This window comes from Cricetulus griseus (assembly GCF_003668045.3).
Source record: "Cricetulus griseus strain 17A/GY chromosome 1 unlocalized genomic scaffold, alternate assembly CriGri-PICRH-1.0 chr1_1, whole genome shotgun sequence".
In the NCBI taxonomy this organism is placed as follows: Eukaryota; Metazoa; Chordata; class Mammalia; order Rodentia; family Cricetidae; genus Cricetulus; species Cricetulus griseus.
In genome coordinates, this window is record NW_023276807.1 from 157,928,607 (window position 1) to 157,954,565 (window position 25,959).

At 41.4% G+C, this 25,959-nt stretch overlaps 1 protein-coding gene across 3 annotated transcripts in view; it reads left to right on the forward strand.

The window, feature by feature from the left end:
* Positions 1–25,959, forward strand: part of Septin11 (septin 11) — a 149,953-nt gene that overhangs the window by 109,205 nt on the left and 14,789 nt on the right. For 2 of the 3 annotated variants that reach the window (XM_027388444.2, XM_027388443.1), the window contains exon 10: positions 9,632–9,761. The exons of the other annotated variant lie outside the window; for it this stretch is intronic. In XM_027388444.2, coding sequence (XP_027244245.1) covers positions 9,632–9,746 — 115 coding nt within the window. In that variant the 3' untranslated portion in view covers positions 9,747–9,761. Of the gene's footprint in view, positions 1–9,631; positions 9,762–25,959 lie in introns of those variants that run through there. 3 annotated transcript variants of the gene reach the window in all.

Consider the following 25,959-nt stretch of genomic DNA (forward strand, 5'->3'; position numbering starts at 1 on the left):
TGTAAACAATGCCAGCGTTCTCCCCGCAACCTTCGGTGTCCCGCGGCCGCGTGAGAGTTCGAACAAGTCGGAACCTCTGGAGAAGACCTAGGGAAGGTGGTGGCACTGGCGAGGATGGAGGAAGTGTGGTTAGTGTGCACAAAGAGAAGGAGAAGTGCGCGGACTCGTTTCTCTTAAGGGAGCGGAAGAACCTTTCTCCTTCCCGCTCGGTGACGTAAGCGGCTTGGTTAGCCGAGGAGGCGTGCGGTGGCCGGAGAGTGTGCTGCGCATGCGCCTCGGTAAAGAAAGGCATCTCTGAGCGCTCGCCCGAGGGAGGGGTTTCTGGGTGAGCGCCTATGCCAACCTAGAGTCTTCCGGTATTTTCCAACCCAACTCTTCTCTAGAGCTCCTAAGCGAATTTCTTGAACGGGGTTGGTGGTTTTTTTGTGCAAAGATGACATTCTTTATTGACCTCACAAAAAAAAAGCTATGTTGTCCCCCTTCTTATTGACGAGTTTGGGCGTGTTGCTTTTTACTGTCCTGAGGGTGATGGGAGTCTCTGAAGCACTTTAGAAATCAGAAAAATTAAGAGGATCATATTCTGGGTGCTTAAAAACAAGTGAATTACACTACTGATGCCTTGGCACTACGTCAAGGGAATTCAAGTTACCAACCAATATGTCTCGCTTTTCAGGGTCCGCCTTATCACTAGGTCCTTAAGGAATGTGAAATGTGTTTTATGAACTTGGAGTCCTTTTTACTCCAGTTGGTAAATTTTGCTTGTCTTATAATTGTCCTAATTATGAAAAAATGCCCTCTTAGCAGATAGCTTTGGGGGAGGGGGGGACTGGAACGCAGCCATTTATTTAGTCAAGTACTCATTTTACGTTAGTGAAAAAAAAATATAGACTAGGTTCTTACAAACCTGGGATTAACTTCAAGACAAGGAGTTTGCAGTTCAAGCACAGTGAATAGCCATTGAACTAACTATCACCATCTGTAACCACCTAATACTTTACCTAGTATTTTACTGTGCAGCCATCCCCTCCCAAGAATAGAAGGTCATAGATGACAGGGATCTTGTATCCTTTGTTTTATGCAATATCTCGGTGTGAATGGCTCCTGATATTTGACTGCTGGCTGGATAAATGAGTAACAGTAGCAGAAATATCAAGATGGAAAATTGCAGGCTGCTATGGAAACACCCTTAGCTGGTTGGGCTCAGTGAAGGTGTCTTTGAAGAAGTGACTAGGATGAGACTTAAAACCGTTAGGCAAAGAAAAGTACAAGCAAAGGGAACCGTGTATGCAAAGGCTCTGAGACTGGCTGACCTTCCTCTGAGAGTTGAGGAGGAGAATGCTGAGGCTACAGAGAAGATTGCACGGGACACAGTGGTGAATAGGGAACGCTGGAAGGATTTAAAGAAGGCTGTATGTGTGCCCTGTATTTCTCCACGTCGTCTAGTCTCTTTCTGTATGGATACCAGGTCTTTACTTTAGATGCCCATATTTTTTCTGTATAGTATTCTCAAGAGTATAGCCTTTCTTCGTAATTTTGCACAGCACAACTCTACTGTTGGATTGTGCAGTCACTTCTGGCTTTCATTCCTGAAAGAATGACTGTTAAGAGTCAGTAGTAGTACAGCTCTGCAGTAGTCCACTCTCCTAACTTGTGGAAGGGCTTTGATTCAATCCTCAATCCCTCTTAACACCACAAAGCTCGTGTGTGTGTGTGTGTGTGTGTGTGTGTGTGTGTGTGTGTGTGTGTGTGTGAAGAATTTATGTGTAAAGGTTGGATATATGACTCAGGGGTTAAGAGCATGTACTGCTCTTGCAAAGGGCCCAAGTTAGAGTGGCTCACAACTGTCCACACCTCCAGCTCCTGGTGATCTGGCGCCCTCTTCTGGACTCCATGGGCACCTGCACTACACAGGCGTATGCCTCCCCTGTACAACATCTTGTTTTTAAGAGAAAATATATGCAGATGTTCATAGAGCATTGTTCCTACTAGGTAAATGGTGAAACACAACTGAAACTGCTTCCTCACTTATCGATTACTTGTATTTCTACTTACAGTACTGTGGATAAATTGCCACTGGCAATCATGAACTTCAAAACAGAATAAGTTTATAATTGAGAGCTCTTAAATACCCCTGGTAACAATTTAATTGGCTTAATTCTTATGTCAAACAACTTGGCAAAATATTCATCAAAAGTCATAAAATGTAAATACTGTTGGATGCAGGATAACCTCAAAGAAGGTCATGCATAAAAGGTATTAGATTTTTTTTTCATTTTTCAAGTAACAGCTTTATTGGCATGTAAACCATCTATTTAAAGTGTATGGTTGACTGGCTTTTAATATATTTGGAGTATTCATCATCACGATCCATTTTAGAATATTTTCATCACCTTGAAAATAAACCAAACACCCTTCAGGTTTCACCCACCAGTCCCATGCCTGCTCCAGCCCAAAGCAATGTTTGTGACTTTCTACCTCTCTAGATTTATCTATTTGGAACATTCATTGAAACAGATCTTTTGCAATTGTGTGCCTTCTAGAAATCGGTGTCAATTGTGTGAAGAAAAATATGGACATTCTTCACCACTTAAAAAAGTTTTAAACTTTTTCTTTCATGTGAACTGTACATTGTGTCTGTGTCAGATCCCCTGGACTGGGGTTGCAGGCAGTTGTGAGCTGCCATGTGAGTGCTGGGCATTGGACCCAGGTCCTCTGGAAGAGCAGCCAGTGCTCGCAACACCTGAGCATCTCTCCAGCTCCCACCATTAATTTGTTACACTTTGGCTCAGGATCTTGTATTTTGCAATGAAGTATGGTTACATGGTGGAAAGTTATAAATCCCCTGGGAAAATAAGTCTTATAAAGGCAAATGTCTTAGTTAGAAATGTATGTGGTTTGGTTTTTTTTTTTTTTCTTTTGTATTTTTTAGGAATGTTTCCCAAATAAGTTTTTAGAGTGTCCTTCTTCATGATGTTTCAGACTGTGGCTCATTCTGTGGTAGGCACAGCACCAAGCACATTCATTGTATCTTCTGTTTTTTAAAATCCCCAAATCAGTAGGAGTTTGTTGTTTGTTTTTGCTGCTCCAGTGTTGAGAGAAAGCAGCAAATGTTGGAGGTTGGACACACAAAGAGGTACAGCCAGGACTCAACCCCCGCTTGACGTACTCCAAAGCTTGGTTATGCTTTCATTTTTTATTTATTCCCATGGATATATCTGGCTTTGTTAAATTTTAGCACTCTAGTGAGTAGTTTTTACTTTCATTTCTAAATTGTTTGCCTTGTTTTTGGAGAAGGGGTTATTAATATTAGACTTACTGGGCATGGTGGCACAAACCTTTAATCCCAGGACTGGGGAAACAGAGGCAAGTGGATCTCTATGAGTTTAAGTCCAACCTGGTCTACAAAGAGAATTCCAGGACAGCCAGAGCTATACAGAGAGAACCTGTCTCAAAAAGAAAAAAAAAAGGAAAGAAAGAAAAGAGAAAGCAAGCTGACTTCTAGGGGATAATAATAAAATAAGATAAAACAAAAACTAACATCTGAATATGACAAAACAAACCAAAGAGCTCAAGCAAAGGTACAAGAAACCGATGCAGATGTGGAGGCAGACTCCTTGGCACACTCAAGACTAAAACATATAACTGGATCATAAAACACGAAGCTATAATATACATATAAAGGACCTGCAGAGAGAAAGAATGAGTATATATAAAATAAAAATTAAAAAGATAAGAAAGTCCTGACATGACATAAGGCAAGGATCCTCTAAGCCATTGAGTTCATTTTCTGCTGGCCATCTATTGTGGGCATGTGGCTTACCCTTAAGAGTAATGCATTTCCCCATTGAGATTCTTTTGGAGAAAACTAAATTTCCATTTGCAGGTGGTTGTCAATTGGAGATAGCTCTGGGTTAGGGACAGGGTATATGTCCACTTCTCCTTTCAGCCCTGGGACCCCATGTGGTTCAGACCTGTGTATGCTGCCTCAGTCTCATGTATGCATTGATTTCATGTATGCACTGATCTGTTGGTTCAGAGAACCTTGTTTCTGATCTGTTCTGGCTCTAACATTATTTCCACCTCCTCTTGTATAGGGCTCCCAGAGCCCCGAGAGGAGAGATTTGAAGCTTCATTTGGTGACAAGAGATGTCTAAATGGGGCTCTGTATCCCCCATTATTTGGCAATTTTATTTAGATCACCTTCAAGCATGTATATATTGTAGAAAGATTCTACTGTATTGTTTCCTTACTACCCTTAATTTTAGCTGTCTCTCCCCATATTTCCTCCCTGGTCACCATCTTCTCTCCTCCTCTCCACTTGATCATCTTGTTCCAGCCCCCCCCATCTGACCTATTTCTATTTTTTGTGAAGGTCTATCTGCCATTCTTAGTCCCCCATTCCTTACTCTGAATCTAACCTCTGTAATTCTACAGATTGTAGCTTGGTTATCATTGACTTAATGGCTAATATCCATGTATAACTGAATGCATATTTTTCATATTTATCTTCTGGATCTGAATTCCCTCACTCAGGCTGATTTTGTTTTCTAGTTCCATCCATTTTTCTGTGAATTTCATGATTTCGTTTTTGTAACAGCTGAATAATATTCTATTGTGTAAATGTACATTTTCTTCGTTTGTTCATCTGTTGAGGGAAATCTAGATTGTTTCCAGTTTCTGCTTATTATAAATGGAGCAGCAATGAGCATGGTTGAGCAAGTGCCTCTGTGGTAGGATGAAGCATCCTTTGGGTATATGGCCAAGAGTGGTTTAGCTAGATCTTAAGGTAAATCGATTCCCATCTTCCTGAGGAACCTCCATGCTGATTTCCATAGTGCAAGCATATTAATCATGAATGACTAGAATTGCCTATCTCCTTTGTTTTAAATGAGCTTTCATGAGACAGTTTATGAAGGTGCTGTCTTGTAGGAGAAAGAGTAAGTGAGAATAAGAGAAATAATGTATATCGTTACTATCGCTTATCTCTGGTATCTACCTGCTATTTCCACTGATCTCTCCAGAGACTGAATGTACAAGTAAACTTCCCAAACCAACTACTACTACGTCAGGGGAGAGAGAGAGAAGCACCAATTTAACAAATAACATAAAGAACTCCTAATGCATATGAAATGAGAAGAAGGGTTCGGAGGAGTATGTTAAAAATCAAACTGCTGGGGAAGAGGTAGAGGGTCAACCAAGATGAAATATGATGACCATGCCATAAGGAGGGCTAGAGAGATTGCTCAGTGGTTAGGAGCACTGACTGTCCTTTCAGAGAGCTGGGTTTTGGTTGTCAGTGCTACCAGCTGTAACTCCAGTTCCAGGAGATTTCCTGTCCTCTTCTGGCCTTCACAGACACAGGAAACTGAGGCAGGATGATCAAAGTTCAAGGTCTGCCTAACAACTTAGTGAAACCCTATCTTAAAATAAATATAAAAAGCCTCTGGGGATGTAGATCAGGGTAGAGTACCTGCATGGTATGTGGGAGGCCAACACCTAATCCTCAGCATTGAAAAGCACTCTTATTTGTGTTAATAGCCACTTGCATTTTGAAGGAAAAGTTACACACACACACACACCACACACACACACACACACACACACATATTCCCAAATCCCCTACTCTAAAGTACAAGACAATGTCTATTCCAGAATCTAAAGATAATGTTGGATATTGAGGGAAAAAAATAACATCAGACATGTGCAGTGAGAGGAATCAGTCTTTACATAAAAGAAACTCTCCTCTTCCCCAAATAACCAGATATTCTCTACCATGCATCTTGGAGATGGCCCCTGATCCATTTTTATTGGTCCACTGAAACTTGGCCTCTGTAACTCAGGAAGTTACGGCATCCATACATTAGGTAATGAATATTAAAAGGCTGATTTGGATGCCAAGTCATTTTTCCCCTCCCAGAGTACCACTGAATAGATTTAGAACAGACTGCATTTGACAGCTACTCCCACATTCCTTATACACCATATTCCTCAAACTAGAAGATTTTATCTAAGATTACAGAAACTGGATCTTATCTTATGAAAATAAGTATGTTAGTAATAGTATTTTTAAAGTAAAGATTGTATTTTTGTTTATTTGTGTGTGCACGAGTGCATTGTGTGTTCGGATGTGTGCACTTCTCTCTCTCTCTCTCTCTCTCTCTCTCTCTTTCTCTCTCTCTCTCTCTCTCTCTCTCTCTCTGTGTGTGTGTGTGTGTGTGTGTGTGTGTGTAGGGGGTACTCATAGAGGTCAGAAGAGCTCATTGGATCCCTGGAGCTGAAGTCAGAGCAATTTTGAGCCACCTGATATGGGTGCCAGGAACCAAACTTGGTTCCTCTAGAATAACAAGAAGTGTTTTTGACCCCTGAGACATTTCTTCAGTGTCAGTATTACTTTTCCAAATGATGCATTATAATATATATATATATATATATATATATATATATTATATATATGAATGAGCCATCCCATAGTCCCTCCCCTCCAATTCCTCTCAGATCCCCCCTCCCAGATCTTTCTCCCAATTTCATATATACTTTTTTGTATAATCACTGAGTTGAATTGTGGCTGTGGATATGTGCATGGGTATAATGCCGTTCACTGGAGTGGGGGCAACCTACCTGAAGAAGCCTGTCAAATCCCTACCCCAGCAGCCATCAGCTCCTCCCCAAAACCCATGTTGGAATCTTGACTGTCTTGATCTTTCTTAGGCTTTTTGCATGCAGCCGAAGCTGCTGTGAGTTCATGTTTTCAGTAGACCTGTCCTGTTGGGAAAACTGTGTTTACAGAGGCCCTCTGCAACTCCATAGCAGCCCTAGGCAAATTCTGGCTCTTCAGAGCACACAGGGCTTTTATGACGTGTTATTTGCTTTTTGCTCCCAAGCTTGCTTCCTGAGTAAGACCTGCAGGGAGAGATGAGTTCCCAGAATGAAGCACTCTTGCCAGAACAAAGTCATTCTATGTTGTATGTGCCAACAAGTTAATAAAATAATATTTTTCCAGTACAGCTCCATGTCTATGACTTCCAAGACTAGGCATCTTTTTTCAAAGTGAAATTTAAGTGCCTTTCAATTTCAAGACCCAGAGTACAGAAGACTCCCTAAGCCATTTTTTCATTAAACACAGAATGGGACAGTGTGCTTCAGGATCATTCCAGCATCTGTCGGTTTCACAAGGCATATTTTCTAGCAAAAGCTGGTGCTCTTTAACCCTATGTGATTCAGTAAGCAAACATCCAAATACTTACTGAGCATCAGCCATGAATGAGATCATGGGATGAATTAAATGTCCAGCCATAAAGAGGAGATAACAGCACCAACACTCATTTGCTTATTGGTAAATACACATCAATTGTATTGTAACAAACAATTTTTGTTTGTTTTATTTTTTGGTTTTTCGAGACAGGGTTTCTTTGTAGGTTTGGAGACTGTCCTGGAACTTTCTTTGAAGACCAGAACTAGCCTAGAACTCACAAGAGATCCGACTGCCTCTGCCTCCTGAGTGCTGGGATCAAAGGTGTGTGTCACTGCCACCTGGCCAGCACATTCCTTTCTTAAAGATCTCACTTACACTAGTGGACATTCACCTCTTAGGACTTTTGTTTATTACCCACCTTTGATCTAAGTTCACTCACTATACAGTGGTGTATCTATCATTTCCCTGTTCTGTACTTTTATAAATTTCTGTTATGAACAAAAGAGGCTCACAAATACAAAGACCTCGGGTGGCTCAGTAACAGAATGAGGTTATTGCTTTGTCAGCCTTAGGGTGTTGGCTTCATTTTTCTGCCCCAGAATTGCTCTTCAGAACATGCTCCCTCCAGCTCATTAGGAGAGAAAAGAGTAAATGAAGCCCATGATACAGAAGTGGCACACACCACTCTCCTGTGTACATTCTATTGACTATGCAGTCTAGCTAGACTTGAATTCCTCCTTATTAGTGGTGCAGAGATACGAGTGGCCATTACCTGTGCTAATGCAATGCATATCTCTTACAAGTGAGCTTTCTAAAGTGACAGCCAGCAGTTGGTGTTCTGGCCAGCACAGCACTTCCATCATAGTTCCTTTGGAATTCATACTTTGCTAGGAGCAGTGAGATGGAGAAAGTAAAATGGAACTAGATGAAGACAGTAAGACATTTTTAAAAATCTAATTTCAGTCCACTGTGCAGAGGTATACCTTTGCTAACCCTGAAAAAGTATAACCTCAGCCATATTTTGATCAATTATCAAAAAGTGAATATATGTCAATAGTATAATACATTAAAGCTATAATTACAACTAGTAAGACTAGGAAAATATACATACATACATACATACATACATACATATATCTGTGTAGCCCAAAACCTGGTAGTTATGAATGCCCTTCATTTTATACTTTATTCTATCAGTAGTATGTTATCTTGCCTAAGAGTATCTCCTCCCCCAACTCCAGGGGGATCAAACCCAGGACCTTGTGTGTACTGGGTGTGCACTCTACCGATGACCTGCATCCAAGCCCTCTCTTTTGGAATGTTTTTGCCCTGGATTCATGACTTAACTGACTGAACTTCCTACTTTTTTGATGCTGTAAGCTTGAGCTTCAACACTACCTGAATTCACAGGAAGTTGAGCATGTCCACACACACAGGAAGTGTGCTTCCTTCCTTAACTACTCTGAAATTGTGGCTGTTAAGTACATCATTGTCTTAATTAGACTGTTGATGGGAACCAAAATTTCACCTCAGCTCCAAGATTGCAGGTAGGCATCTCAGGGAAGGTGGTTTTAAAATGCAGAATGCTATCTCAGGATATGTACTCATCTGACAACTACCATTCAGAGGATGAGATGGTCCTCATTTCTGCTTTTTGCTTGATAGAATCCTTTTTTTGGCTTCCCAAGGCTTTGGGGATTCACTCATACATGTGTCTTTGATTTACAGTAGTAATGTTTGTCTCAGTGCACCCGTATCTCCGAACACTGCCCGGGAGAAACAGCCTTGACCTCTGCCTTTTGATTCAAATTCTCCCAAGGGAACATGTGATGGACTCACCTTCAGTCAGACATCCTCTCTTTCTTCAGCAAGCATGAACAGTGGGATTGTGGGTAGGAAGGTATTGATAGTGTCTTTTCCTCTCTTCTCACCTATCCCTCCCCCTCCTTTCCTTTCTTCCTTCTTATTTGTTGTCTTTGAGACAAAGTTTCACTTTGTGGCCTAGGCTGGATCAGTGCTCTCTGTGTAGCTTAGGCTGGTCTTGATTTTGTGATCTTCCTTCCACAGCCTCCTACATGCTAGTATTTTACAGGCATCAGCCACCATGCCTAGTTCTTCATTTTGTTTTTGTTTTTGTTTTTTTGTTTTGTTTTGTTTTTTTGCTTTTTGCTTTTTTTAGAGACAGAGTTTCTCTGTGTACCTTTGGCTGTCCTGGAACTCACTCTGTAGACCAGGCTGGCCTCAACTCACAGAGATCCACCTGCCTCTGACTCCCAAGTGCTTAAAGGTGTGAAGTTATAGTGGATTAAAGGCATGTCCCCCCCTTCATATTTTTAAACCAAGACTAAATTTGGGGTGAGAGGAGTCAGTCCCAAAATGTGAGTTGAATGTCATGTCAGATACAAAATTCTGTCAGACTAAAAGCCTCTTTTGGTACAGGGTGATCTTCCAGACATTACAAGTTAGCTGTTCATCTGCCCAGATGACCTGCAGCATCTCCCTCCGTCTACTCATGTCTGAGAACCTCCTACTGCAGATGTTTCTGCCCCAGTAACAGCGCTTGAAAACGAGAGGCATCTACAACCCAGGATTCCTCTTACTAGATAAAGTCTTTCCACATCTTATGCAGTCTTGTTTCCCATTCTGGTTCTGTTTAATTATATCATCTATGAATATCATTTAGAAATACAAAGACACCTACAGCAGGAGTAGGTTTTTCTGGTCTTAAAGTATAAACATTCTAAGAGACTTAAAAGTTTAACATAAAACTATGAAATTGATTCATGAGAAAAGACATATAATGGGTACCTTTCAAATAAGTGATTCTTCCATTTCACTGGAAGTAAAAATAGCATGACAATGTCACTAAAATAAAGATTCTGAGTCTATTTCAGACCTACTGGAAAATAATGTAAGGCAAAGTCTTAGAGCGTTCATTTTAGGCCACAGCCCTGGGCAATCTGAATACCACACTTCAATATGATCTTAATAACGAACTAATAAGATTGTGGTGATATTTTGATGCTTGAGGCATTCCATTATCACTTCATAAAAAAGACATACAGAAAGCAGAGCGGGTAAGTATTAGGAGTGACTGGGCAGAGAGACTCAGAGAAGGAATTTGGGTGGGAATGATCAAGATACATTGTATACACGTATGAATTGAAAAAACAAAACCTGTATTTTTAAAGGGGGTGGAACTATGGCTCAGTATTTAAAAGCACTTACAGCGCTTGGAGAGGACCAGGGTTCTGTTCTCAGCGCATAGATGATGGCTCACAGTTGTTTGTAACTCCAAGCCCAGGGGATCTAATGCCTTCTTCAGACCTCCTCAGGCATGTATGTGGGGCACATGCATACATGCAGGGAAAACAACTTATACGTATACAAATAATTTGGTTTTGGGGGAAATTTTGTTTTTGTTGTTTTGTTTTTTAAGACAGGTTTTCTCTGTGTAATAGCAGGCTGGCCTGAAAACTTATTTTGTAGACCATGCTGGCTGAGAACTCACAAAGATCTGCCTGCCTCTGCTTCCTAGGTGCTGGGATCAAAGGTATGCACCACTGACTGGCTATTTTTTGTTTGTTTGTTTGTTTTTGAGACAGGATTTCTCTGTGTAGCCCTGGTTGTCCTAGAACTTGCTCTGTAGACCAGGGTGGCCTCCAGCTCACAGAGATCTGCCTGCCTCTGCCTCCTCCAACTGCTGAGATTAAAGGTGTGGGCCGCTACTGCTGCCTATCTGAAACAAACTTTACTACTACTACTACTACTACTACTACTACTTCTCCTCCTCCTCCTCCTCCTCCTCCTCCTCCTCCTCCTCCTCCCCTTCCTCCACCTCTTCCTCCTCCTCCTCCTCCTCCTCCTCCTCTTCCTCCTCCTCCTCTTCCTCCTCCTCCCCTTCCTCCACCTCTTCCTCCTCCTCCTCCTCCTCCTCCTCCTCCTCCTCCTCCTCCTCCTCCTTCTTTTTTGGTTTTTCGAGACAGGGTTTCTCTGTGTAGCTTTGGAGCCTATCCTGGCACTTGCTCTGGAGACCAGACTGGCCTCGAACTCACAGAGATCTGCTTGCCTCTGCCTCCCAAGTGCTGGGATTAAAGGCATGTGCCACCAATGCCCGGCTTGAAACAATCTTTTCTTAAGATTTATTTTATTAGTTTAATTGTGTGTGTGTGTGTGTGTGTGTGTGTGTGTATACACATGACACATGAATGCAAGTGCCCACAGGTGTCTGAGGTGTCAGATACCCCTGGAGCTGGGTAACGGGCAATTGTAAGCCACTTGATAATGGATGCTGGGAATTGAACTCAGATCCTCAGGAAGAGCAGTACATTCTCTTAACTGTTGAGGCATCTCTCCAGCCCCCATGATCCTTGTGGGTACATACACTCAGCAACAAAAATCCAGATTGTGTATACAAGCTTATGTGGAACATGTCAGATTTGTTTTTCTTTTAAATTACATGTATCTATCTGTGTGGATGTGGGTATGTGCATGTGAGTGCAGGAGCCCTCCAAAGTCAGAGGCATCAGATGCCCCCCAGAGCTGGATGGAGCCACCTAACAGGGTGCTGGGAACTGAGCTGGATCCTCTGCCAGAACAGAGAGCATTGCTAACCCCTGAGACATCTTCCCAGCCCCACCAAGCAGTGCTTGTATTCAGCTGTTTTAAAAACAGAGTGAGACAATGAAGAAGAGAGCAGAAACCTCAAATGATACTCTGAGAATCACAGTGTTGCAAAGGATGTTTCCACTGTTTAATGGATAAAATGTCCCCCAGACAGTATTTTACCATGTTATCAAATAAGGAATAAACATGAGTACTAAATGCAAATGAAAAGGTTAATGAGATTGATTTTTAAGATTACTTAAATTATCTTTTATAGCAATTCTATATCTGTCTTTTAATATGCTTCTGATAATTGTATGATACATATATAATAAAAAATTTAAAAATCAATTTGACAATCTAATTAGCTTTAAATTAGTGATTCTCGTCTCATATGAAAAGGTTATCCAATGAGATGAGTCAAGGGGGGTGGCTTTTGAGACAGAAAATGTCTTAAGAAAGCATAAAAGGAACAAGAAGCAGATTGGTTATTCCAGAGTCGCTTTCCTAATAGAGTTAGAACAGAGTGGACTTTCTTATCACACAGGGTGTGACACCTGGCCCTCCCTGCCTGTCTGTTGCCAACACCACATTGTCTGTTGTTGTTCTAGAGTTCCTAAAATGAGAGGCTTCACTCTGATGAGGTCTTGTCTTGGCTACTGCAGTCCAGTAAAATGACTCAGTCCCCTGAATTAAATATATCTATATATGCATAACTGTATACACACACACACACACACACACACACACACACACCATATACCCATACAAACATGGGCTTTTCAAATAGCATAAATAAATTCTGGCTACTTAGGTTTTTGTTTTTGTTTTTGTTTTTTTGGTTTTTCAAAACAGGGTTTTTCTGTGGCTTTGGAGCCTATCCTGGCACTCGCTCTGGAGACTAGGCTGGCTTCAAACTCACAGAGATCCGCCTGCCTCTCCCTCCCGAGTGCTGGGATTAAAGGCATGCGCCACCAACGCCCAGCAACTCTGGCTACTTAGGTAGAATTTTGTTTTAGCATATTAGTAATCTTATTACATTAATTAATTACTAATATTCATAATACTTTAAAACTTCAAACTGTTGACATATATAAACTGTTTTGGAATAGAATAGTTGATAGAGTTTTTTCAATGAAACTATTGAGCTAATTTAACAGCATGAAGTAGTCAATCAAAAGCTCTGTGGAATTTATATATGGATGAAAATATTTCTGAGTTAGGGAAAGGAGCCTGACTTTATTGCTTTGGGGAAATACCATTATAAAAATTTAGGGGACTTCCAGAGTGCCAAAACCCTGTGGGAGTCTCACAGTATTGTAACAAGTTTCGTGATTTCTATCAAAAAGATTGGCTTTTCCTGAGCACCCTTCTGAAGTCTGAATCTTTCTGACCTTGAAAATAAAGGGCAGAGTTTCATCTCGTGGTTGTGAATGGAGGTTGTGTTCCAAGGGGTTGGGGAGGTGTAAGGCTGCCCAGAATAGCGTTCGGTAGACCCAAATGTTCTTGGAACATAAACTATGTTAATTTTAGACATAAAACATCCTAGCCCCAAAAGGAAAAAGAAAAGTCTTTTTTACTTTATAAAGAATGGTCATTTTCTGCCAGAATGTTAGGAAACAACTGAGTTCAGGCCCCCAGGCACTGTGCTCATTTGCCAGCTTTCTCTAGAATGCTATCCCTGCCTTCCTGGCCCAGTACCAACAAGCCACTCTCTCACTTCTGATTTGAGCTTCAAGACAAAAACAAGGCTCCATTGCAAGTTGCATTCTCCAGCGAGTCAGTCCACCTGCCCCAGGTAGGTAATTGTGTCTCAAGACAGTCCTGGGGACACAGAAAGCCTATTGTATCCAATGAATGCAACCCTGTCATAGGCCTGCTTTAGTGCCTGTCATTAGACAAAATCATAGCTCTCTGCTTCCTGGAAAGGCTCCTGCAAGGGTTTTAAAGCCGCAGTGTATGATTTACCACCTTATTAATCTTAGTTGCAGGTGTAAGCACATACGGATGTGTTATTTAAACCACTCTTAACCCTATGTGTGCGTTTGCATTCTATCACGGTATTGTAAAAAGTGCAAGACACTTCAACAAAATTTTGCCTCTTTTGGATATTTTGGACTCTTGACCCCATACATTTGTTGCTATGACTTTAAGGCTTAGTTTGAAGCCCTGGCTCTAGAGTGACCTGATTTGTCTTCTGAGACACACAAACTGAAGCACCCAGCAGGCCTCATACACAGCGGGGTTGAAGGCTGTCTGTGCAGAGAAGTGTTTTTTTTTAGCAGCTGCATTTTGGTAGCTATGTCAGAGTTAGGTCCAAGGGAAAGCTGGCCACCTGAACATGAGAACAAAGAAAACAAAGTTTAACAGCCAGTCAGACACCCCGCAAGGTCAGTTAACAATGATGGCCAAGGCTAGGTAGTAGCCAGTGAAGGTCAGCAGTTAACAAAGCCTAAGTCAGAGGCAGACAAAGGAGGGCTTCAAACACGCCTGACTGGGTAGATAATGAGCACATGGTTGGGCCAAGGGAACATGCACAGAACTTGTGGGTTCATGATAGCCCAGAATGCTAACCAATCCAGCAGAAGCCTTCATCTTTGACCAGTTTCTGTAATGAGTCCTATAAAATCCAGAAACAAACCACTGCAATGGGTTTTCCTCTCTCTGGCTCCATTTGCAATCTCGGGAGTTTCTCTCACTTTACCTTAGTTTCTCTTAAAGCTTCGTCTACTTTGTGCTTACTCCCATGCATGTTCAGTCTTTAATCTTTTTTTTTTTTTTTTTGAGATTTTTTTTTTTTTTGAGGGTTTCTCTGTGGATTTGGAGGCTGTGCTGGAACTCAATCTAGGCTGGCCTTGAACTCACAGAGATCCATCTGCCTCTGCCTCCCAAGTGCTGGGATTAAAGGCATGAACCTCCAACACACAGCACAGTCTTTAATCTTGATCAGCATCAGAAACCTAACTTGGGAGCCATTGTCTCAGGCTGCCCTGTGGTGGCTGCTGAGTTTCCAACATTTTAAGTTGCTGGGTCGAACACACATGGGCTGAGAAAACTGAGTCTCTAAATACAAACACACATCTCATGTTCTATAGCCACTAACTCAACTAAAAATAGTCGTGTTTTTGAATTCGTGATTTCAAAACTAATCATTAAAGGCATCAGAACATGACTTAAAATCACTTTGTAAAGTTCACCACAAAGTTCAGTGATTTCAAGTGTTTTGCACATCACAAAAGGAAAGTCAGTAGGAACCAGTCACGTGTCAACTCTGGAAGTGACACTTTATTCAATGGTCAATGCAGGGAGAACCCAGTACTGTGTTCAGACCTATGTCTACAGTGCAGCCCTCTTCCGTCCCCCTCCCCCCAGTCAGCCTGGAGATGGTTGTCAGGACAAGCTGGAGCTCGTCTGAAAACATAGATCACAAAACTCACTTTAGAGATGGCAATTGAGCTCCTTGCATTAAAGACCTTTCGCCCACAGGTTTCGGCTCTTGGAGATGTGCAGTTTGTGATTACTGGGGCCAACCGCAGTCAGGGTACCACTCCTGTTCTAGGCAATAGGTGTAGGAAAACCTGATAGTGGGTATTGTTTTTCGTGTATTCAAGTGGTAGGAAGTGAGGTCAGAGCCATCTGAATGGCTCAGAGCCAAGGGTTCCTCAATGACATGGTCAGTCTACCAAACAGGCCTGAGACCATGTTTCCATTCTCACACAAGTCCACTTCCTAAATTCTAGCATTTTTGCCTTCAGCTCATGTCTCAGAATTGTCTCCCACTCACAGGACTCTAACCTATGCCTTTAAAGACTGTAGGTCAGCCTTATTTCAACGCCAGCTTGCCTTCACAGTCTAGCCTCCCAAATGTGACAAAATAAATAATCCTAGAACACTTCTTATCAATGCAGTTTTAGCTGGGAGCCCCCATTAATAACAATTAAATACCAATAACTGATATTTACTGTGCATTTACTATATGCTGATGGCATAATAAATTCTTTCCACATGAATTAATCTTGTCAAGTACTAGAATGCCAGTAAGAAACAACTCTGTAGCTAGAACTTAAGGCATGAATGCTTTAATGTACTGGTCATGCTAGAACAGAAGCTTCACTGAAACCTCAAGTCACAATTTTAGTCTTTTCCCTCTGCTTTACAAACCCCTCAGTGTTGCCAGGTGGTGGTGGTGTGCACTTTTAATCTCAGCTCTTAGGAAGCAGAGGCAGTTAGCTCTCTGTGAGGTCAAGGCCAGCCTGGTCTATAGAGGGAGTTGCAGGACAGCCAGCGCTGTTACAAGGAGAAACCCTGTCTCAAAAAACAAAAAACCCCTCAGTGTGACTCCACAAACTGCTTCTATCCTTCAGATCAAATCTGACTTTTCGTTTCTCTCTGCATTATATTGAGACTGAGCCCCCTAATGTGTCGTAAACACACTCTGTTCAATCCATTTCTTTTCTCCCAGCATCAGATCAACTTCTCATTTTAAGATAAGATGTAGTTCCAGACCACAATAAAACCTTCAGAAAATGTTATAGTGAGCAGGGATCTCTAATTCTCAAGTCTTTGGGAAATTGCTTACCATCTGAACCACATACTTGCACATTCTATCACAGGGTACTTGGAATTGTTATTGAACTGTTAAATGTGCAATCATTGTGTATTCATCCTAGAAGAAAATGCAGGGCTCCTTTATCACCAGATACTGTATAGGTGCCAAGAATACATACATATCTAAGATTCTGTCTTTGTACTGAGAGTTTAATTCAAGAGAGCAACAAGCTCGGCCTTTAGAGTGTACCATGATTATTGCTGACACTGAAAAACTGTATTGCATAATAATATGGCCCAAGTTTTGAAGTCCCCCAGATCTACATATTTTCCATTCTCTCTTTAAATAACTGAGGATGATATGGCCTCCCTGAGATTCTCTTCCCTCATTTGCAAAGTGTGAATACTAACCCTGTCCCGTGATTAACAAAATCAGACAAGTATGAAGTCATTAGAGTGTATCTGCTGTGTCATGAATAATCGTTCCACCACTTCTCAGCCTTTGTGCTAAGATCAAGTGTAGGTATAGCCTTCCTCATTAAAAGGGAGCCTCTGTGTGTACATGTTTTTTATGAATTCTTCAGTGTGTGCTATGCATTCCTCACTGATGTATAGAAGCCAGAGTGAATGGTGTGTGTGTGTGTGTGTGTGTGTGTGTGTGTGTGTGTGTGTGTGTGTGTGTTCAGTGAAAACAGGAGACTTATTTGAATTCTTAGGGGGAGGTTGGATTTGAGCCAATATAAAGGGTCAGAAGAAGTCTGCCAGTTGTTGTGATGTGCTCAGACTATAGGAAGAGGGGCTGGAGAAACGGTTAAGAGCCTATACTGACTGCTCTTGCAGAGGATCCAAGTTCAGCTCCCAGAGCTCGGGGTGGCAGGCTCAGGACTTCTGGTTTCCCCAGCTCAAGGACCAATGGCTTCCTTGAGCACCTGTGCTCAAGCATACTCACCACACACTGACACACATGCATACACGTGATAAAATGAAAACAGATCTTTGTTCAGATTTTGGTTTTTTTTTTTTATTTGGTTTTGTTCCTGGGGGGAGTTATTTTGTTTTGGTTTTTTGGTTTTACTAGATAGCCTTGGCTGGCCTAGGACTCTTTGTGTAGTCCAGACTGGTCTTGAACTTACAGAAATCCACCTGCCTCTGTGTCCCAAGTGCCAAGATCAAAAGTTTGTGTGACACCATGGCAATCTTAAAAATATGTTTTTAAAGAGTGTAGAGAGCTGGAGAGATGGCTCAATGGTTGAGCACTTGCTGTGCTTGCAGAGGATCTGGGTTCAAGTCCCAGCAGCCACATGGCAACTCACAACTGCTTATAGCCCCAGTTCCAGGGGATTCAGTGCTCTCTTTTGGCCTCCAGAGGTATCAGGCACACATGCAGTGCATATGTATGCATGCAGGCAAAACATTCACACACGTAAGAACTAAATGTTTTTAAAAAGAAGATAGAATTTGAGACTCTCTAGTGAAATGAGTCTGAAAAGGTCACACAGGCATATGGTAGAGAGTACAGTGTCTAGTGTCTACAATGTACAGAATTCCTCAAAGGCTTTGCTATTAAGCTAGGGATTTTCAAAGTCGTGGCTCAGCAAACAATATTATTGAGTTATAAAAGCCTGTTGATTTAGCCCATAATGTGGTCACAGTAGCTGTCCCAGTGAATAAAATATTCATTTGTTTTAGGTTACCTCTGGTTATGCCTTTGTGACACTTGACACTTTAATGGTGAACGAATCCTAAAATTGTTAGTGTAAGCGCTGCCACACTCTTTTGGTCAATGCTTCTGCATAGAACCAGTTCTCCTAACTGCAGGCCACCTTTTCACCCTGCAAATCCCTCCTTCCAGGGCTCTGGAACCCCAATTACAATGTGCATATAAATTCCCTCCTCCTACTTACATTTGTGCAGAGCCACCATCTACAAGGACTTTCCTTTCCCCCCTCCCTGGGACTACCATCCTGGATGGATGTTACCAGTTCTTTCTCCTCATCTCATCCCACAGAACACCCACTTTGCTGGCTCCCAGTAATAGGTTGTTTTTTTTTTTTTTTCTTTAATTGAATTTTCCAGGCAGGGAATGGAACGGAACATGGGAAGGGAGGAAGAGGAGAAAGAAAAGAGCATTTCTAATTTTTTTAAGGTTTTCTTTAGCCACATTCCCTTTTTTGTACCCAAATCTTTTGTATGTTTAATTCAGATTTTTTCTCACAGAAGATTCCCAGAAATGGAATTACTGGACCTAATTATATAAGTCAGATTCTCTGAAGTTTTAGCCCAGCCAGAAACATAACAAACATGACATCTCTTTTCTAGGGGTTAGCTTCAAGTATGATAACTAATTCTAAGAGAACTTATAAAACTTTAGGATGAAATGGAATATAATTTTCGCTGTCCTGATAGCTAGTAAGATTGAATAGTTTTCTATTTGTCTACTAAGCCATTTTTAGCTTCTCACTTACTGTCTTGTAATTTTTGATTGCTTGCAAGGCTGGTCAATTTTCTATTTAAGGTCATTTTTAGCTTATTGGTTACAGCTTATCTATTTTTTTGTTCATTTGCATTTCAGAATTTCTAAAATTCTTGGCATACTGTTGATGTAAACACTTAGAATATATTTCCCATAAATAAGAAAGATTAGGTTTTAAATACGTTTAGCCTCTTCTGGCAACTCCACATTTCTCTTCAGCTTTCTCTGTTCATAATATCTCAGATAATATCTCAAATTATGGGTGTTATTACTCAAAGAAAACATGTTTTTAACTTCTGAGCCCCCATGTCTGTGTTTTAAACTTGTCTTTTATTGCTTCACGTTGCTATGGAATAAATACATGTGTCCCTCCCAAATCCTAACACCTGATGCAGTAAAGTTAAGAAGTGGAGGCTGGCTGGGCAAGGTGGCACACGCCCTTAAAGACAGCACTTGGGAAGCAGAGGCTGATGGATCTCTGAGACTAGCTACATAGTGAGTTTCAGGGCAGCCAGAACTATATAGAGAGACCCTGTCTTAAACAAACAAAAAGAGGTGGAACCTTTCATTGGTGATTAGCTCATAAAAGTGAGGCTCTTGTGGACCCTAGAACACTCTCACTGCCTTCCCAACTTTTGAAGACACAATGATAAGTCAGTAGTCTGTGGTCCAGCGTAGGGCCTTTTGGAGCTCAATCATGTAATATTAACATACTAGCCTACTTCCTTTATTTCTGTGTTTAAAAAGTTTGATGTTTTGTGAAAGAATTATTCTACTAATGGCTTCTGCTGCCTCTTATGTAAAATGCTTTCTTTATTAATTTTATATATTTCATGATCTTGTACTGATAGTTTAGGGGACTTTGTCTCGGGGAGAAAACATCTTAGACTTAAATGACTTTTCTAGAAAGAACCTACCTGCACATGCTCCCCCATGGTTCTGCCTGAGCAATTTAACAATCAGGGCATGTCTCTTGGCCCCCTGGGAGCTAGCCCAACCTTAGATTACTTTAAATTCTAGGTCTGAAGGTTTAGGGTGGTGGTTCTCAACTTTCCTAACACTGTGACCTTTTAATATAGTTCCTTGTGTTGTGCTGACCCCAACCATTAAATTATTTTCATTGTTACTTCATAACTGCAATTTTGCTACTGTTATGAATCATAATGTAAATATCTGTGTTTTCTGATGGTCTTAGGTGACTCCTGTAAAAGGATTGTTTGGCCCACAAAGGAGTCATGACCCACAGATTGAGAACCACTGGTTTAAGGGATGAACGCCTAATTGAGATTTATTCATAACTACAAATGCTCTGTTTCCAGAAAATTAAAAACAGCAAAATAAAAACACAAACTTTTTGAAACTTATTTTTAAAAAGTCTCACTGTGTAGCACTGGCTAGCCTGGAACTCACTATGTAGACCAGGCTGGCCTCACAGAGAAATCTGCCTGCTTCTGAGGGGATTGAGAACATGTGCCATCATGCTCAGCTATGTTGTGGGATATATATACACTGTGTGTAGATATATTGCTGTAACCAATAGCTAGGCAGGAGGCATTGGCAGGACTTCCAGGCAGAAAAAGAGGAAGTAGGAGATGAATCTAGGCACATGAGGGATGCAGGGAGACAGGGAAGAAGCAGCATGAGCTGTAAGTGGTAGAGCATAGGTGAATAGAAATGAGTTGATTTAGGTTATAAGAGCTAGTTAAAAACAAGCCTAAGCTAAGACCAAGCTTTCATAATTAATAGGAAGTCTCCATGTCATTATTTGTGAGCTGGCAGCCCAAAGAAAAATCCAAGCATACAGGTAAACCAAACCCCAAAGCACAACCAAACAAGTCTTAGTACTTAAATGGGTTCCGAAAAGAGCCTGCAAATGTAGTCAGTTTCATTGCTCCTGTTATTTATCTGGGTCTCCATTTCAGTTTAGTTTGGGGCCTATGCATATGTTCTTTTCTCTGTTCTGTAATGAATTTTAAAAAGATGTTTTGCATATTCTAAGTGGAATTTTGGTGGCTTTCAGCAGGTGGCTTGAGCAGGATATGTAATCACCATCTTGTTGGGAATGGATTGTGATATGAGCTGAATTATGCACTTCCCCCAAATTCATATGCTGAAGCTCTAACTCCTAGCATCTCAGAATGCGACTGTAATTAGAGACAGGGTCTGTGATGTAGCTGTGAAGGTAAAATGAAATCACTGGGTGCACTCAATCCAACATGACTGGTGTCTTTATAGGGAGGTTAGGATGCACATGGGAACAGAGGGCCAGTCCTGTGGACAAGCATGGGTTTGATGCCGTCTCTTCCATGCCTTGGTTAAGACTGCAATTCATGAGAGCAGGAGAAGGGGAAATATTAAAAGCTGGAACTAAGGAAGGGAGGTTTATGTCCTCCTCTAGCTGAGAAAGGGGGGATAGAAGAAGAGATTTTCTAGAGTTTTCCACAATGGACATTCCATAATGTCCAGGCCTTGGGGAGAGCTTGGCTACTGCTAAGCACTCCTGGGACTTTCTCAGGTCACCACCAGCTTGCAGCTCTTCTTGTGTAGGTGGCATCTTCATGTGTAGGTGACAACTTCTTGTGTAGGTGACAACTTCATGTATAGATGAGATGTGCAGTTTGAAGAGTAAAGATGGGAGGGCTGTGATTTTAGACCTTCATACCCCAGCCCCCTTATCCCTGCTAGCATAAAATTATTTCTACGAATAATGATCAGTTCTTCTACTTCCCAATTTGGGGCAAGCTGCTAATACTCCTTGATTCCTAGCCCCATCCCCACATCTAGCAAAACATCCATTTAATGGGTCAGACTACCCACAATACCACAATTAGTGTTCAAAGCTCTCTGAGGAAATTCCTGCTTGTGGTGTTCAATGGGAGACCCTTACTGTACCCAAATGTGCATCTTCCCAGAGAGAGAGAATCAATTACTAATAAGAAACTGTCAGCAATTTGAGGAGAGGGGTATATGTTTCAGAATATTTGTTTACACTGTAAAGATATGTCTGCCTAAGGTGCCTTCTGATTGGTTTAATAAAGAGCTAAATGACCAATAGCTAGACAGGACTTCTGGGTAAAGAGAGGGAAACTGGGAGGAGGAATCTAGGCCTGAGATTTTTCCAGCATTCTTGGAACAAGTCAGCTGTCCGTCCAAAGAAGAGGTAACTGAGCCACGTGACAGAGCAGATTTAAAAAAAAAATGGGTTAATTAAGTTATGAGTGCTGTTGGGGGAAAGGCTAAGCTAAGGTCAGTCTTTCATAATTAATAATAAGTCTCCAGGTTGGGCTTGAGAAATAGCTCAGAGGTTAAGAGCACTGGCTGCTTTTCCAAAAGTCCTGAGTTCAATTCCCAGCAACCACATAGTGGCTCACCATCTGTAATGAGATCAGGTGCTTTCTCTGACCTCCAGGGATACATGCCAGCAGAACACTGTACACACACACAAAAAAAAAAAAACCTTAAAAAAAGTCTCCAGCCGGGCAGTGGTGGTGCACGCCATTAATCCCAGCACTCAGGAGGCAGAAGCAGGTGGATCTCTGTGAGTTCGAGACCAGCCTGGTCTACAAGAGCTAGTTCCAGGATAGCCTCCAAAACCACAGAGAAACCCTGTCTTGAAAAACAAAAACAAAAACAAAAAAAAAAGAAAAGAAAAAAGTCTCCAGGTCATTATTTGCTGGCTGGCAGTCCAAAGATAGTTCAACAAGAAAGCGTGACACAGGTGTAGGCATCCAGGGGACCGGAGACTGGGCAAACAGCACAGGAGAGGGAAGCCTGGGTTCTTTTGTCTATTTGTACCTCTCTACCTACCATGTTTGATGAAACAGAAATGTGGAGGAGGCTTTTTAATTTAAGTTTTGATACAAGGTCTCTCTGTATAGCCCTGGCTGTCCTGGAATTCACTCTGTAGACCAGACTGGCCTTGAACTCAAAGAGATCCACCTGCCTCTGCCTCCCAAGTTCTGAGATTAAAGGCATGCATCAACAGGTCCAAGTGAGAATCATTTTTATTCAGGTATTTTAGGGACCATGGTGCTTCTAGGACTGTGAAGTAGAATTTATGAAGCTGGTTTTGTTATCCTGGTCACCTGTACATGCCACCCACAACATCAATAAAGGAAGTTTCCATTAGAGTTTACTGAATCTGTGTCTCACGGAATGCTTGCAATGAATCTTTCTAATGTCTTACTTTTGCTTACAAATTAACAGTGCATAGTTGGTATGATATTCTCTTCCTTCCTTTCTTCCTTCCTTCCTTCCTTCCTTCCTTCCTTCCTTCCTTCCTTCCTTCCTTCCTTCCTTCCTTCCTTTTCATCTTAACAGCTACTCTTTGTGAAACTCAAGGCTTGTAGGGATATAGGATAAGGGTTCTACTTCTCATTGGTTAGAAATGACACATATCACTTCTGCCTCTGATACAGTGACTAGAGCTCATCAAATGCCAGCTTATCTTTGAAGGGGGCTCTGGGAGTCTTCATGTGTGCCCTGGAAGGAGAGAATAAACCATTATGAAAATCACTAGGGAAAACCTACCATATTTCCATGTTCATTCCTCCCCCGCATCCCTGCACCCAATAGCCATGACCTCATGTTTCCAACTTACTGATCTACTGATCTCAGTTATGAAGACTATTCCAGCCGTGAGCTCTCTGAGGCAAGTAAGAGACCAAGAGAGCAGGGTTGGGTAGTGGGAATGATGTGTAGGATAAAGTTAGGTAAAATTTCTGCTGAGAGAGAAGCCAGCAAAAATCAACTGTCCTTTCCCAAAACCTATTTGCCATCTGGCTGTGCCAGGATATGACAGATGGCCCAGTAGAGTTCTCCATCTGGCCGTATCTCTGCCTAACAAGGGCAATGGTGCAGTTTTCCTTGATGAGTGTATTTCCCTTACCTTTTTGGAGGTATGACTAACAAACTATCTACACTGAAGGTCTTATGTGATGATGTAACCTGTATGTTGGGAGATGATTGCCACAAGCTAAGTAGCATGTCCATTGTGGTGTGTGTGTGTGTGTGTGTGTGTGTGTGTATGTGTGTGTGTGTGTGTGTGTGTGTGTTGAAACCACTTAAGGGCTGTTCTATTAGAAAATTCATTATATGTTATTTTCAACTATAGTCACTGTACTGTGCATTCGAGACTCATCATTCACTCGCCCTACATGGATGAAACTCTAACCCTGCACAATCCTGTTTCCGAACCCTCTGACCTTTGTAGCTACCTACAAAGGTTTTCCTATGAGGTGCTTCTATGAGACTAATCTTTCAGATTTCAGATGTGACATCACAAGATATTTTTATTTTTGTGACTCACTTATTTCATGAAACAGAATGTCCTCCATGACTATCCAGGGCAGATTTTACTTGTTATTTGTTTTGAGTTGTCCTGAGACTTGATATGTAGCCCAGGCTAGACTTAAACACACAATCCTCCAGAACCTCAACCTCACCAAATCTAGAATTGCAGGGTTGAGGTATCATCCCAGACTTTCTCCCTTCTAAAGGATATAAAATAAAAGATTTTTAAAAATTAAAGTAAAGAATGTTACTGTGTGTGTGTGTGTGTGTGTGTGTGTGTGTGTGTGTGTGTGTGTGTGACATTTTCTGATATTCATTTGTTTGTTGATGGGTATTTAGGATGTGTCGATTCTTAACTATTGTGAGCAATGATGACATGAATAAGTGAGTGCAGAGACTCTTCAAGATGTCGCCAATACCCTGATATTAACCCACACACCTATGAACACCTGATTTTTGACAAACAATCCAAATATATACGCTGGAACAAAGAGAACATCTTCAACAAATGGTGCTGGCATAACTGGATGCAAACATGTAGAAGACTACAGATAGACCCAAGCCTTTCGTCATGAACAAAACTTAAGTCAAAATGGATCAAAGACCTCAACATAAACCCAGCCACACTGAACCTACTAGAAGATAAAGTGGGAAATAGCCTTGAATTAATTGGTACAGGAGACCGCTTCCTGAAAATAATACCAGTAGCACAGTCACTGAGATCAACAATTAATAAATAGGACCTCCTGAAACTGAGAAGCTTTTGTAAGGCAAAGGACACAGTCAGCAAGACAAAACGACAGCCCACAGACTGGGAAAAGATATTCACCATCCCCACATCTGACAGACGGCTGATCTCCAAAATATACAAAGAATTCAAGAAGCTAGTCTCCAAAACACCAAACAATCCAATTAAAGAGTGGGGTACAGAACTAAATAGACAATTCTCAATAGAGGAATCTAAAATGGCTGAAAGACACATAAGAAAGTGTTCAACATCCTTGGCCATCAGGGAAATGCAAATCAAAACAACTCTGAGATACCATCTTACTCCTGTCAGAATGGCTAAAATCAAAAATACCAATGACAGTTTATGCTGGAGAGGATGCAGAGAAAGAGGAACACTCCTCCACTGCTGGTGGGAGTGCCAACTTGTACAGCCACTTTGGAAATCAGTATGGCGACTCCTCAAGAAAATGGGAATGAGTCTACCACAAGATCCAGCAATTCCACTCCTAGGCATATACCCAAAAGAAGCACATTCATATAACAAGGACATCTGTTCAACCATGTTCATAGCAGCATTATTTGTAATAGCCAGAAACTGGAAGCAGCCTAGATGCCCCTCAACCGAAGAATGGATAGAGAAAATGTGGTACATTTATACAATGGAGTACTACTCAGCAGAAAAAAAACAATGGAATCTTGAAATTTGCAGGAAAATGGATGGAACTCGAAGAAACCATTCTGAGCGAATGGTCCCAAGGATGCAAGCCTCATGGTTTAACTCCCATAGGAAGAGAGTTTGTGGCTGTGGGACAGGCAGGATGGTGATGTACAATGGCCCAAACAGCATTGCGAGGAAGTTGAAATAGAAAGTGAAGTGCTACAGCAAATAGATGGTGTACGGCGTGGCTCTTTCTTGGTTATTGTAATGTACATGAAAGAGCATTATTTTTTATTTCAGATCTTGATAACTTGCTCTTTGATATCTAGATAACTATTATGTCACATATCCTAAGTTACTTTCTTAGGTCCTTAAACATTTCTCCTCCTCTAAGCCTTTATATAATTCAATTATTTTAAGCCTTTACATCTCAAGCTTCCTTCCAAGGAGGGAAATCTGAGT